Below are 15582 nucleotides of genomic sequence, written 5' to 3' on the forward strand. Positions count from 1 at the left end.
GGAGTCATATTTTTTCATTTTAGTGGGACCTCGTATAATTTTTGGACCAGTATGCCAGGAAGCATGGACTTGTCCACGCAAAACATAATATCGCTGTAAACAGGACCACCACGAACAGCATCGGTATACATTTCCGAAAGATCTTCGAACAGACCCTTAACTGCACTTAGACACAAATGATGAACTTTGTGGGGGGAGGTACCTTTAGAAGAGGACCGATATGGGCCATGTTAGGCGTTAAACTTAAAATTGGACAAAATATTAGGACAACCAAAGTTTGGACCAGATTGGTTGCCCGTTCAAGACGTATAGTGAATACCATTTTTAATATTGGGGGAACTACCGGAAGTTGTGGACCAGTATTGCCCATCTTCGAACTGAAACTAAGTTTGGACAAAATATGACGAAGGCCCTAATCAGTGGATCAATTCGACAGTTATCGTGCTCTCCAGTCTCTACATATGGTGTCATAGGGGTTTTTTACACCTTTCGAGCTGTTATCTCAAGAAGTATGGACTTGTCCCTGAAAAAACTTTTACGGTCGTAATTGAGGCAGCGAGTGCAAGTAGCTTCAATAAGAATCAAACTCTTCACAAATTTTGTGTGAAAAGTACCCGAAGGAGTGGACCTATATAGTCCATACTCGAACCTGATCTATGTCCCGTAGAGATATTACGATAGGAAAGTATGAACCTATCGTTCACTCCCTTCAAGAGTTATCGTGCGCCCAAATTTTCCGAACATTTTCGAGCTTTTGTGGGCGGGGTACCGTACCGGAAGGAGTGGACCGATATAACCCATCTTCGAACTTAATTTTGGACAAAATATTAAGTTTGCCAAATTTTGGATTAAATCGGTTGATCCGTTCGAGAGTAATCTCACGCTCCAACCATCACACAGGTGTCATAGGGTTTTTTGCACCTTTCAGACTATTTTCTCAGGAAGTATGGACTTGCCCCTGATGAAACTTATACCGTCGTACGGGGGGCAGTGAATACAAATTGTTACAACAAAAATCAAATCGAGTCGAACAGGTCCTAAACTGAACTTTTCGGAACTTTTGTGTGGGAGGTACCAGAAGGAGTGGACCGATTGAGTCCATATTAGAACTTCATCTAAGTCCGGTTGAAATTTCACGTGCAAAGTATAAATAAATTGGATACTCCCTTCAAAAGTTATCGTGCCAACAAATTTTCCGAACATTTTCGAACTTTGTGGGGGAGGTTCCAGAAGGAGTGGACCGATATAACCCATCTTGGATCATAATTTTGGACAAAATATTACGATTGTCAAATCTTAGATTGAATCGGTTAATTCGTTCGAGAGTTATCGTGCGCTCCAGCCAGACAGAAAGGCGGATGAACGTGGCTAAATCAACTCCAAATTTTCTGAAACGGATTTCGTCCAAGCATATTTAGGGTCTATTACGATGAGGCACATTTTGCCCGCATGAAAGTGTATATACCCTCGTTAGCAAAAATGCTGAGGGTATAATGAAAATCCAGAAAATCCATTTCTTTAATCAAATGATATTTCAGATTTTCTTCTTTTATCTCTGGTACAATCACGACTTGCCGACTTTAAACTGGTCCACATTTCTATTTGAATTGGAAATGAATGGTCAACCTAGAAAAATTGTAAACTAATAATTACAATTACTGCAATTTCTGCTACTATCATTCTCTTTTGTTGAATATTAACCACAAAATCAATTTTGGTTTTACCAAACAACACAAGCCGCAAACCAATAATCTAAAACGCAATATTTTTCATCATCATCATACACCAGTGAGAGGTGATTTCGGTGCAGCAACAAATATTGGTTTACAGAAAAATTATGAAAATATTACTGTTTATTAAAATCTCCTACTAAGCCATTCATACACACATCACTGATGGCAAATTTAATGGCAACTCCACTGACATGATAATACAACTGTTTAAAATAACAAAGACAGTAGCAGCAGCAGTGTTGTATTTTGTTTATTGTTGTACAAAACGTACTTAAATTTCAATTAATATTAATTATATTTTTTAATTACATTGTAAAATCCAACAACACCACCAACAACCATGAATTACTATATGTAATACAAACACACCCACAACCAAATGCCATTTTCTCTTCAGGTCAAAATCTCAATAAATTTTTAATTTTAATGAATTTATGCTACGTGCAATTCTCTGCAAAACTGAAAGTTAAATCATTATCAACAGCAATGACAATAATTTAAAACAATAACTGAAAAACTACAGCAAGTGACATATTAATTTATATATTAAAATGTAAAAGCAGCCAAGTCAGTCTGTCTGTCAGTCTTTCTACACCCAACGTGTTGTTGTTGTAAATGTTTCGTCAACCACCAGTAGCAGCTTATTTGCCGCGATGAACATCGGTGATGACAGTTGGATTCATTTTAATGTCACTTTGACAGTTAAATGTTGAAAAAGAGGCATAAATTCAACAGATAACATGAAAATAAGCCAAGCCAAGAAGTAAGTGAGAAGAAGCATAAAATAATTTGTTAAGTGTTTTTGTAGATTCAGAGATATACAATTATGGGTTTTATTAATGAGTACTGGTGTGGGAAAGTGTAATAAAAAACAACTACAAAACATAACAAGATATTTAACATACGCAGGCAATTGCCCAGAGTCTGGCATACACAAATTAGAGTTGTGAAATTCAATTTTAAAACATTTATGTTATTCTATTTGGTTTCTATTACGATAGAAAAGTATGAACCATATCGTTGCCTCCCTTCAAGAGTTATCGTGCGCCCAAATTTTCCGAACATTTTCGAGCTTTTGTGGGCGGGGTACCGTACCGGAAGGAGTGGACCGATATAACCCATCTTCGAACTTAATTTTGGACAAAATATTAAGTTTGCCAAATTTTGGATTAAATCGGTTGATCCGTTCGAGAGTAATCTCACGCTCCAACCATCACACAGGTGTCATAGGGTTTTTTGCACCTTTCAGACTATTTTCTCAGGAAGTATGGACTTGCCCCTGATGAAACTTATACCGTCGTACGGGGGGCAGTGAATACAAATTGTTACAACAAAAATCAAATCGAGTCGAACAGGTCCTAAACTGAACTTTTCGGAACTTTTGTGTGGGAGGTACCAGAAGGAGTGGACCGATTGAGTCCATATTAGAACTTCATCTAAGTCCGGTTGAAATTTCACGTGCAAAGTATAAATAAATTGGATACTCCCTTCAAAAGTTATCGTGCCAACAAATTTTCCGAACATTTTCGAACTTTGTGGGGGAGGTTCCAGAAGGAGTGGACCGATATAACCCATCTTGGATCATAATTTTGGACAAAATATTACGATTGTCAAATCTTAGATTGAATCGGTTAATTCGTTCGAGAGTTATCGTGCGCTCCAGCCAGACAGAAAGGCGGATGAACGTGGCTAAATCAACTCCAAATTTTCTGAAACGGATTTCGTCCAAGCATATTTAGGGTCTATTACGATGAGGCACATTTTGCCCGCATGAAAGTGTATATACCCTCGTTAGCAAAAATGCTGAGGGTATAATGAAAATCCAGAAAATCCATTTCTTTAATCAAATGATATTTCAGATTTTCTTCTTTTATCTCTGGTACAATCACGACTTGCCGACTTTAAACTGGTCCACATTTCTATTTGAATTGGAAATGAATGGTCAACCTAGAAAAATTGTAAACTAATAATTACAATTACTGCAATTTCTGCTACTATCATTCTCTTTTGTTGAATATTAACCACAAAATCAATTTTGGTTTTACCAAACAACACAAGCCGCAAACCAATAATCTAAAACGCAATATTTTTCATCATCATCATACACCAGTGAGAGGTGATTTCGGTGCAGCAACAAATATTGGTTTACAGAAAAATTATGAAAATATTACTGTTTATTAAAATCTCCTACTAAGCCATTCATACACACATCACTGATGGCAAATTTAATGGCAACTCCACTGACATGATAATACAACTGTTTAAAATAACAAAGACAGTAGCAGCAGCAGTGTTGTATTTTGTTTATTGTTGTACAAAACGTACTTAAATTTCAATTAATATTAATTATATTTTTTAATTACATTGTAAAATCCAACAACACCACCAACAACCATGAATTACTATATGTAATACAAACACACCCACAACCAAATGCCATTTTCTCTTCAGGTCAAAATCTCAATAAATTTTTAATTTTAATGAATTTATGCTACGTGCAATTCTCTGCAAAACTGAAAGTTAAATCATTATCAACAGCAATGACAATAATTTAAAACAATAACTGAAAAACTACAGCAAGTGACATATTAATTTATATATTAAAATGTAAAAGCAGCCAAGTCAGTCTGTCTGTCAGTCTTTCTACACCCAACGTGTTGTTGTTGTAAATGTTTCGTCAACCACCAGTAGCAGCTTATTTGCCGCGATGAACATCGGTGATGACAGTTGGATTCATTTTAATGTCACTTTGACAGTTAAATGTTGAAAAAGAGGCATAAATTCAACAGATAACATGAAAATAAGCCAAGCCAAGAAGTAAGTGAGAAGAAGCATAAAATAATTTGTTAAGTGTTTTTGTAGATTCAGAGATATACAATTATGGGTTTTATTAATGAGTACTGGTGTGGGAAAGTGTAATAAAAAACAACTACAAAACATAACAAGATATTTAACATACGCAGGCAATTGCCCAGAGTCTGGCATACACAAATTAGAGTTGTGAAATTCAATTTTAAAACATTTATGTTATTCTATTTGGTTTCTATTTGGTTTAAAATAACAAAAGAAACAAAAACAATTTTCATATATTTTCGGAAACAGCTGACTTTCTTGCAATATCTTGCAAAATGTTGTTCGATAACTTTCTTTTTCTTTTTTTCTAAAATTCACTGAGAGAAGTTGTTGGACTTGCTGAGTAATTATTGCTGGGAAATTTATCTTACAGACCTAATATCTGTCAAATAAATGATGTATTTGCCCCAAATACTTATTTTATACTATGTTTACATTTACGAAATCCACTAGATTTCAACTGTCAATTCAATTGTTCAAACGTCAAATGAAATCCAATCGATTTCAGATGAGTTTTCATTTGACGTATACACAAAGGAATTGACAGATGAAATCGAGTGAATTTCGTAAATGTAAACATAGTATTAGTTGCAATTGTAAATTAGGTTTTATTTCGTTTCATTTGGGCGTTGTTACACTGTTGAGAGCATGGTGGAATAATATGGTGTAACACCAAAAACAGCTGATCTTTATACCAGTTGTCAAAATGCGTTAATGTGAATAAAATCACATACAAAATGTAAACCAGCAATTCACAGTAATGCGTTATTTATTTATTGAAACATTTTGTAAAGTAAGCCTGAAGGCCGATTAGTTTTACAATATTCATAAGAAGAGTTATTGTGAGTAAATTTGAGGTTTGACATGATTTGATGTGTGATTTTTTACTTCAAAAATACTCGGTTTAGACTGCGCTTGGTTAAGCAAATCCTGTGGATTTAAGTTGCAAATATATAACGTCGTTTGCATTAGAGCTTTTTGCCGGGTTGACCTTATTTTTGACCTTATTTATTTGATGTTTGGGCTATGCAATTGACATTTGAAACCCATTGGGTTTATTAAATCCGGTTAGGTGCAAACGGGGTATGTATATGTCAAATAAATCGAGATAACACACTTAATCATCGTATATGTGAATAGTCTAAACCAATTATAAGGTGGTTTGCCACTGCATTTTTGGCCGACAGAGTTTTATTAAAACCAATCGATGGAACTACATATAGAAAGACCTACTGTACCAAGATAGCTTGTGGAATAAGAAGGTGTTACATCAAATCATGTCAAACGTCAAATTTGCTCACAATAATGCATTACTGTGAATTGCTTGTTTACATTTTGTATGTGATTTTATTCACAATAACGCATTTTAACAACTGGTATGAAGATCAGCTGTTTTTGGCGTTACACCTTATTATTCCACCATGATAGAGGGGGAAGGGTATAAGTGTTGAAACTGCTGAACATGCTTTTCAATGAAAAATTGCATTAGAAATAGTCGCTTTACCCAAACTCTATGGTTCCTTACTTATATTACATTTTTAAAGGATTGTCCTGTATAATTTCTAGTTGATCTACATTGAAAACCTATTTTTCACAGTATTTACATCTGCTCCAGCTCAACCGAGCATTTTCAAAAAATTTAACATTTCATGTGTTTATTTCATAAAACTAAAATAAGACATTTCCAACCCAGATATAGTGCTGTTTAAACATTTTTGACAGATTTCATTATATGTCAGTGATGACAGATAAACTTATTCCTTCTTTCATTGATTTTGAAGTTTAAAAGAACATCATGCAACCACATGCAGTTTTCACACATAACAAACCACACTTTTTATTATGAAATTTTCAAATGAAATTAACAGAAACATCATCAACACTTTCAGTTCCATTATATGGACATGGGCATAGATACAGCATTTGTAGGGTCTTTATTATTTATAATAGAGCATTGAATTGTGAATAAACAATTTTTTGTGGATAAACAAAAACTCAAATCCTATTAAAAATGTATAAAATGAAATAATGAAGGATGGCGGATAAATTTATTATTTGCTTTTGAACAAATTTCTACACAAATTCCTCCAGAAGCTCGAGTGTTTGAGAGGGTATGGTACATCTGGACATGTTTGGAACATTTGAAAATGTGTAGTTTTAAATATCAGAGATAATATAAAAAAAATTCTGACATGCAAAGGCAGCTGTCAGAAATGTCATAATGCACACAAGAAGACTTCCAACAACAACCAAAGAAATTAAGACAGAAATCTCAACATGTGGAGAAACCCAAATGAAATGAACATCTTTATAATTGGCACTTGCTGTTACGGGGGGTTTCTGATGTTTCATTGATGCCATTGCAAAGTAAATAAACACATTGTTCACACTAGATTAAATTGATTTAGCAGATGTTTGGTTTTATTTGGAAATTTCATAATTGATATGGAAAGTAATATTGCCAAGTTTAATGAGTCTTTTTTTTGATGATTGAAGGCCTTAAACGTTTTTTTTTTTTAATATTTTTTCTCTTAAAGTCTTTTCACACAGTTGTTTGTGGCATTTTCACTTTACTGTGTAATTGCATATCGTTCAGGTTTGGTTTAATCAGAAGTTTAATTTTTTTGTTTTTTGCTCATCTCCACAAAATTAATTTTAACTATAATACCATCCAATTTTCCAAGGATCCAGCTTATTTGCGGTTAGTTGGAGGAACAAATGACCTGGCTTTAATTCTCTTATCACTTTAATAAGTTTGGTCGTATGCAATCCTTGCAGGAAATAACAGTTGCCTTTTGGCTAAAGTAAATTTTAATAATCCTTCTGGCAGCGAATCGCCCAACCAACCACGCAGGCAAACAGATATACTATATATGTATGTGGCGTATGAAAAAGTAAGTTTAACTTGAGTTTTTAATAGGGATGCCAAACTTGGAAATCATAGATTCTGGCATTTAACGCTTAAAAAGTGAGGAAACAAGAAATTACTCTTTAGATATTAGCATTATAAACACCTCTATCTTTATTTATTTGAAGTAAATTGTGTAGAAATATTCGTTTATTAAAGCAATATAGAGTAGGTATCGTCATTATGTGTCGAATCGGCCAAAATACCTGAGATGACCGATTTAACAGAACATTTGACACCTAAAAAGTGTTTTGAGCAAATATGTCATTTATTTGACAGATATTCAAAAGAATTAACTTAAACCACGCCTCTTTTCAAAACTTGTTTGATGTAAATGTGGCTTTGGTAGCCATACTTCAACATAATCATCTGTTAACTGTAAAATCGGCCAGTCGAACTAACAAATGTAAGTCTTATGCTTGGTTTACATTTACGAAATCCACTCGATTTCAACTGTCAATTCCTTTGCGTATACGTCAAATGAAAACTCATCTGAATTAAATTGTATTTCATTTGACGTTTAAGCAATGAATTTGACAGTTGAAATCGAGTGGATTTCGTAAATGTAAACGTAGCATAATTTCGCAATAAAAGCATGTGGTATGTGTCAAAATGGCAAAACACCACCACATCTGCAGGTTTCTACCTGACAACATATTCAATTGTTATATTCTTCCACTTTGTTTACTGGAGAAACTGTCTTACTTTCACAAAACTAACCTATAAATTCTCAGTTTTACAAACCTATTTTTGGACCCAAGTTTTTTGTTTGCAGTTAAACACCACCCTCCCTTGTTCATTCATTTATGCAAACATTAAACTTTTGAAAAATAATTTCATTTTACTGGTAAGCCAAAAAAAACTCTGTACAACCCTGGCCTAAAGGACATGGGCCATTTCATACAGAGAAAAGCAAACAGCTTGCCATACATACAAAGATCGAAAAGCAGAAATCATGCACGTGAATAAAAAAAATTGTGTGTAAATAATGTGTTAATGGGCCGGCCTGCCATGACATATGCCGCGGTCCTACTATATGCATCACATTCACAGGACATTCACTTAGATTCACGCACGTTGATGAGTTCGTCCTTAACTTTTATACTCTCTATCACTCTTACGCAAGACATGCCGACATGTGATTCCATTTCTGTGTTGCTATTCTTCCTCCTGGCCATAAAGATGAAAATGCAATTTAAACGTGGTCAATGTGCAAAGTATTTTTTTAATTATATCAACAAATAATGGTTGTTGTGCAAAAAGACCGCTCACATATTTTCGGAAAAGTTTTACAGAATTGAGGTTATGAGGTGGGTGTGGAAATTTTGGAGAAAAGAAGGAAACCAGTTTAGAGAAATGACCAAACAAGATTACAAACCAGATATCAGTGTTGAAAAATGTTAAATGTGTTTTAGGTCTGGAGTAAATATAAAGCTAATCAGCTGTTTGGCCGATACTACACTAAACAGCTGATAAAATAATGCAGCGTATTCCACCAAGATAGTCGAAGAGGAAATGTTGTGTGCAAAATTGAGTTCACTTTAGAAATGAAAATTTCTTTTGCAAAAAACGTTCCTTGTTGCAGACCAAATAAGTTTGCCTTTAATCACTTTCCCCTCAATGATTAAACTACCCAAATTCATAAGTACAAACCTTTTCTCCTTCGGATTAAACTGTTAAAATACGCACGTTACATTTACCAAATGACAACAGCCATCCCGAAAGAGGTATGGACCGAAAAAACCCAAGCATTTGGTTAAGGTATTTATTCCAACTTTTCCACCATTGCAATGTTGCAAATTTTGACGAGTGGTCGGATTAATTTACATACATATATACAATATTGTATCTTTGCTACATTTTACCAATCAACTGAATCCATTTTAATGGCAACAATGCCAACTGATGGACTTTGGACAGTATGTAATGAATGGAATATATTAATCATGACAGTCATGAAAAAAAGATAGTGAACACATGAGGATTTTCATTATCTCTTTTTTTCTTTTTTGCTTTTGATTCCGCTACAAAAAGCACATCCTTACAGATGTGTGATTACATTTACATGTAATTTAAGATTACAAATTGATGGTTTTGTAGTGCTGATGGTTACTCTGGGATAGATTATGGTTAAATCGGTAAAGAATTTTTTTATTAAATATTGAAGTGAAGTTCTGAAATTGTTTAAAAATATGGTAAAACGTAAGCAGCTTATTTTAATCTGTTTATATTTAAGTTTAAAGAGTGCTATGCTAATAAATCGATTTGTGGCCAAAAGGTTTAAACATAATCAACACTTTGATGTAAAATCGCCCAGTCTTAATAAATAGGCCTGTTCGATAACTTCGCAAGTAAAAAGTATTTGCAAGTTCTTGCAAGTACTTATTATTTCTCTTTTAGTGAACAAGTTTGTTATCGAACAGCATTTTGTAAAAGTTTGTACAAATTTGTACAAACTTTTGAGTTATCGTACAGATCTTATTTTTCAATTTAAGTCTTTTTAAAAAATAGTAAGAAGTTTACAATTGCATAGAAATAATAGCCTTAACCTATTACGCGCTGCTTTAATAATAATGTAAAATAATCATTACAGTTACTTATTAAATAAATAAATACAAATTTTTAAATAAAATCTTGCTCCCGGCTCTTTCATATCTAGAGAGCAGCCTTAATAGATCACTGGCTCTCACTGCTTAAGTTTTTCGTTATTACACAATTAATAGTGGACTTAAAGCCTGTTTATATTATAGCTTTTTTCCCGGGTTAACCTTCTTTATGGTGATTTATTAACCGTATACGCAATGGGATTGACATTTGAATCCCAGTGGGTTTATTATACTATGTTTACATTTACGAAATCCTCTCGATTTCAACTGTCAATTCCTTTGCGTATACGTCAAATGAAAACTCAACTGAAATCGATTAGATTTCATTTGACGTTTGAGCAATGAAATTGACAGTTTAAACCGAGTGGATTTCGTAAATGTAAACCATGGTGGAATAAGAAGGTGTTACATCAAATCATACCAAACGTCAAATTAGGTCACAATAATGTATTATTGTGAATTGCTTGTTTATATTTTGTATGTGTTTTTATTCACAATAATGCATTTTGACAACTGGTATGAAGAACAGCTGTTTTTGCCGCTGCACCTGTATTATTGTGCCATGATGTAAACATAGCATTAAATCCCGTTATGTAGGTAGGTTTACCTATTGTGAATTGCTGAAAAGTCTGATATTGGTTTTGGCCGATACTACACTAAACAGCTGATTGAAGAATACAAATTCAGATCAAAACAGCTTTGTTTTCATGTTCGAGATTAAATGGTCTACTTAATTGACGTTTAATACAACTGCAATACAATTTATAATACAGTTTATGATTATAATTGATAAATATAAAATACCCTTCGATTCCTCATTTTATTGCAACTTGTAGTTTTTACACAATTCGTTATCATCTTACCCAATTTCTCTTTCGATTAAAGCAGACTTATGGTTGTTGTATTTATTATCCTCTTTTGTTTCCTGTCCTTTTACCACTTTTACTAATTGCAGCAGGCCAAGTAAATATGTTCGTACATCTTGTTGTCATCAACGTTCTTTTTGTTGAAGGACATATGCCACTCTATAAGTCTGCAGGATTTTTTCTTTTTAACGAATGGAGAGGGATTTGGTGAATTTCTTAATTATTCTTGGTTATGTGACAATCATCGGCAACTGGGCAGGAAGGGCATGTGAATTTTCGTTTCTTTATCATTTTAATGGGAAATGAGATTAAACACAATTTGCATGATTAACAAGGCATGTGAATACTTTCATACGGGGCAGTTGCTTGTACTATTTCTTAATGTCCATCAGAAGAGTGTAATGTAATGTAAGCACTGTTGTTTGCCCATAATTAAAATGATATTTTAATCTGATATTGGTAAAACCAGCCAAGAGAACTAATTAAGGACTTTTATGCAAACGCAGATACCCACACAAATTCAATTGGTAATTTAATGCTCTCAGTTTATGGCTGAGGAGGGCATGGGAAACTTTTGTTAATATTATTATTTTTGTTTTGAAATTATCTCCAATGTTGCTGCGGAAAGTTGGCTACTGTAAAATTTTGTTAGCATTATTTGCCTGAAATGTTTTGTAAATAAGTTTATGCCTGCTTTTGTGGTGGACAACAACAGCCAGAAATTATGTTCACAAATTCACAATTTAATTAAAAACATTAAATAATGTTATTTTGTAAACTTTGACTTTTGGTTTGGCAGTCACCCTTTCTCTGGCGCGCTTTCTCAAACAGTTGAAATTTCACAAACTTGACTCTATGACCTTTTGCCGCAAATTACCCAGTTGTTTACGCTAGTTGGCCGCCAAAAGAGGACTTTTGGCCATTAAATACACTCGACAGCAATGTCACAAGACTTTTTTCTCTAAAAACGAAATAAACAATAACATCAACAACAAATGACCAACAATTTTCTTCAAATGCCATGTGACTTGCTGGCCACAATGGAGGAAATCCTTTTTGGAGGGGGGTATGAGAAACCATAAACAAGCCAAGGAGTTTGGTTGACAAGTTAAATTAAAGTTAACATGGCATGACATTCAAAGGAAAATATTTCGAAAGTTTTATTTCTTGCCAAAAGCTCATCATCATCATTGTTAGTATGTAGTAGTAATTGTTGTAGAAAACACTAAACAACTTCTTATGCTGTCTACTACTTAGGATCCACTTTGCCATTCGTTACCGTTTTAATGGCCGAGAAACTAACACTACTCAAGTGCTGTTGAATTGTTAATGCGTCCTGGTGGTTAAAACTCAAAGCTTTATTCTACAAACTTTCAAGTGGTTTACTTTTTTTTTTTTTTTGCTCGGTCAACCAAGTAAAGTCACCAACAAATGTCAAAGAAAGAGACTGAAAGCCAAGAGTGGAAAAATAACAAACATATGCAAAAAAGAAGACAATTAAATCGTAAAGGGATTTTGCTAAAGTTTTTTAATCCTTGAAAGTTTGCATGTTTGCATGTTATTTGTAATGAACATTTTATGGTATGAGCTATTTTTCTATACCTCGTTGTTTTAAGTGTGAATTTGGCTTAGCGGTAATTATGGCTCAGGATTTTTCATTTGGGGCAAACTGTCTTTATACCCTCCAGTCTTAAATATCTTCCTAAATATCTTAAATATCCTAAAACTAATGTATACTTTCTCAATTTCTAGCTTCCGCTGCCGAAGAACCCAGACTGGAAATATTCCCCTCACAAAAAGTCCAAAGAAAAGCTGTGGGACAAGCTATGATCCTCACATGTCGTCCAAGTGTGCCTTCACCGAATCTAGTAACCGATTTACAATGGAAGGATAATATGAATAATACAATATTACCCAAACCGTAAGTACAAGAATTATGCATATAATGATTTGCACACAAAGAAGCTATATAAAAGAAATAGTATGTTGTCTTCCGCCCCCACCCTCCCCTGGCAAAAGTATTTACCTAAAGTGGAAAAATAATACACTTCAGTCCAATACAGATTATGGATCTATTTAAATGTACCCTTACTAAATATTGTAAAAACGAGTAAACAAAACAAACCCAAAAGTAACTAAAAAACATGTATTATATTTGTACAATATTATATTTATATTATATTTATCCAATATTTATTTTTTTGGCTAAAGGTAAAGACGTGCAGAATTTTTAGGTCTAAATACAAAAACGTTGTAGGCTTGTAACTATTTTGTAAACTTGAACCACCCACCCTTTGGCTAACACTAAATGCTAACCTAGTGAACCCTTATTTTGATAATGGCCCCAACTTAAATTATTTTTCGAGTTTTTTTTTCGAATTAATTACAAATTTTTGACTATACTTTGTCAAAATTTACGTAGATAAACAAGATCAAGAAGAATTGTTAAAAGATATCGAGTGCAAAGGTACAGGTTAAATTTGCATTAAAGAGTTTTTGATGCCCGTAGTCCCAGTCCACACTAGAGTGAATTTCATTAAAAAATTTCATGAACATAGGTGTTCTTAGGTTGAATTCCCCACTACAGCAATTTCATGATTTTACTCTACTATGGAACTCGATCTATAGACGCATAATTTCATGTCAAAATTTCAATGAAATTACTCTAGTGTGGCCCGGGACATACTTCATACAAATACAATTTCTACATCGAAAACCTTATTTTGGTTTTATAACCTAAAAACGCGATTTCTTATAGTACGGTTACATTAGAGTTTTTTTTTGCCGGGTTAACACACTTCATGAGGATTTATTTGACGTTTGCTCTATGGAATTGACATTTGAAACCCAAACCAACTGGGTTAATCCGGTTAAGTGTAACCGGGGTATTATCTTCCGATACATACTTAATAATAGTTACAAATGAAAACTTTTAAGTCTCAAACTCAATCAGCTCGTCGCTTGCTTTGTTTCAGCCTCTTCGCGTTTAACTTTGGAGTTGTAATAAACATGCATATATGTAGCTATAGAACGCTATATTAGACATTGCTACTGTGCAGTACCTACAATTATAGTACATTTACATTGTGCTAGATTTAGTAAATCCTGTGTCAATTCCATTGCATATAATACAGATACAACGGCAAAAACAGCTGATTATCACACTAGTTGTCAAAATGCATTATTGTGAATAAAATCACATGCAAAATGTAAACAAGCAATTCACAGTAATGCGTTATTGTGAACAAATTTGACGTTTGGTATGATTAATGGTACAATTATTGTTATTGAGAAGGTGTTACTTCTTATTCCACCATGTCATATACATATGTACTCATCAAATAGTTTGCATCCACATGCAGTTAAATCAGTACAAGTGTACAGTACAAATGCCGCGGAAGTCCATATGTTCTATGAATTCCTCAACGTATCTTACAAGAGAGCGTGCAGCTAGGAAGCATGCCGTTTTGCTTCCCAGAACGCAGATAGGAAGCACTCCATTTTCCGAATCCCGACTTTTGATGCAGTGCTTTGGATTGAATTTAAATATAGTCAATAAAAATACAAGCCATTGCAAAATATCCAATAATAAAAATGAATTTATTATTTGTGTAAAACAAGAATATTCAGAACTTTATTACATAACACAAATTATAAAAAAGTCTCAATTTTATCGCAACTGAATCTACTTCCTATTCTGCATTTTATACAACCGCCACTGATTATGCTTCATCATCCTAAAGGTTTTCTATGTTGCCTTCCCATTACTACCCAGAAAAAAATTTTGGAAGTTGTGCATGTGGAGTTATGATTTCACAACATCCTTCGATGCAGTCCACACGGAGTTATGAAAAATGCACTCCGTTGGATACAAATTATAAGCAGTTGCGTTAGAGATCCCTACAAAAGAACAGTTGGTTGATCCCTACCAGCCCCTGGCGAAATCGTTTATTCTAAAAATAAGAGGGAGTGTATACATTTCTAAGAATTTGCCATCAAATCAAGAAATAAAAACTAAAGTTGCGAACATTTTTGCGGTAGTTCACGAGACGGAAATTTTTAATGGAGTGGAGTGCAGTTGGAGTCCATGTCGAAAGCTGAACTAGTGATGCGAAAGCAACATAAAAGACCTTTAGGATGATGAAGCAAAATCAGATGCGCTTTGGATTAATTGGAGAACGAAGAAAGTAAACTCAAATGTGATTGAATTTAATGGAAACTTGTTTAATTTGTGTCTATATAATAACGTTCTTTGTATTATTATTTTACACAATTAATAAATGCATTTTATTTATTCTGGGATGGTTCGCACTGGCTTGCATTTTTATTGCATCTTTAGACTGACTTAAAACGCAATCCGAAGAGTGCCTTTAAATTCAATCCAAAACACTACATCTAAAGCTGTGATTTGGATCGAAAATGGAGTGCATCCTAGCTGTGTGTTGTGGAAGCAAAATGTGCAAATGGAGTGCATCCTAGCTGCGCGCTCTCTTCATAAAATTCATAAGTGAATTCATAGGAAAAGATGTACTCCAACGTCAAATGTACTGTACACTTGTAGTGATTCAACTGCATCCGCGGATGCAAACTTTTTGCTGGGTAGCTCAGCTTGCGAC

At 33.9% G+C, this 15582-nt stretch overlaps 1 protein-coding gene across 6 annotated transcripts in view; it reads left to right on the forward strand.

Moving 5' to 3' along the window:
* Positions 1 to 15582, forward strand: part of Fas2 (neural cell adhesion molecule fasciclin 2) — a 184049-nt gene that overhangs the window by 127706 nt on the left and 40761 nt on the right. For all 6 annotated transcript variants that reach the window (XM_073977555.1, XM_073977558.1, XM_073977552.1 and 3 more), the window contains exon 3: positions 12719 to 12887. In XM_073977555.1, coding sequence (XP_073833656.1) covers positions 12719 to 12887 — 169 coding nt within the window. The remainder of the gene's footprint in view (positions 1 to 12718; positions 12888 to 15582) is intronic.

The sequence above is a fragment of the Musca autumnalis genome, unplaced genomic scaffold, assembly GCF_047663935.1.
Source record: "Musca autumnalis isolate F117 unplaced genomic scaffold, ASM4766393v1 scaffold_3, whole genome shotgun sequence".
NCBI classification, from domain to species: domain Eukaryota; kingdom Metazoa; phylum Arthropoda; class Insecta; order Diptera; family Muscidae; genus Musca; species Musca autumnalis.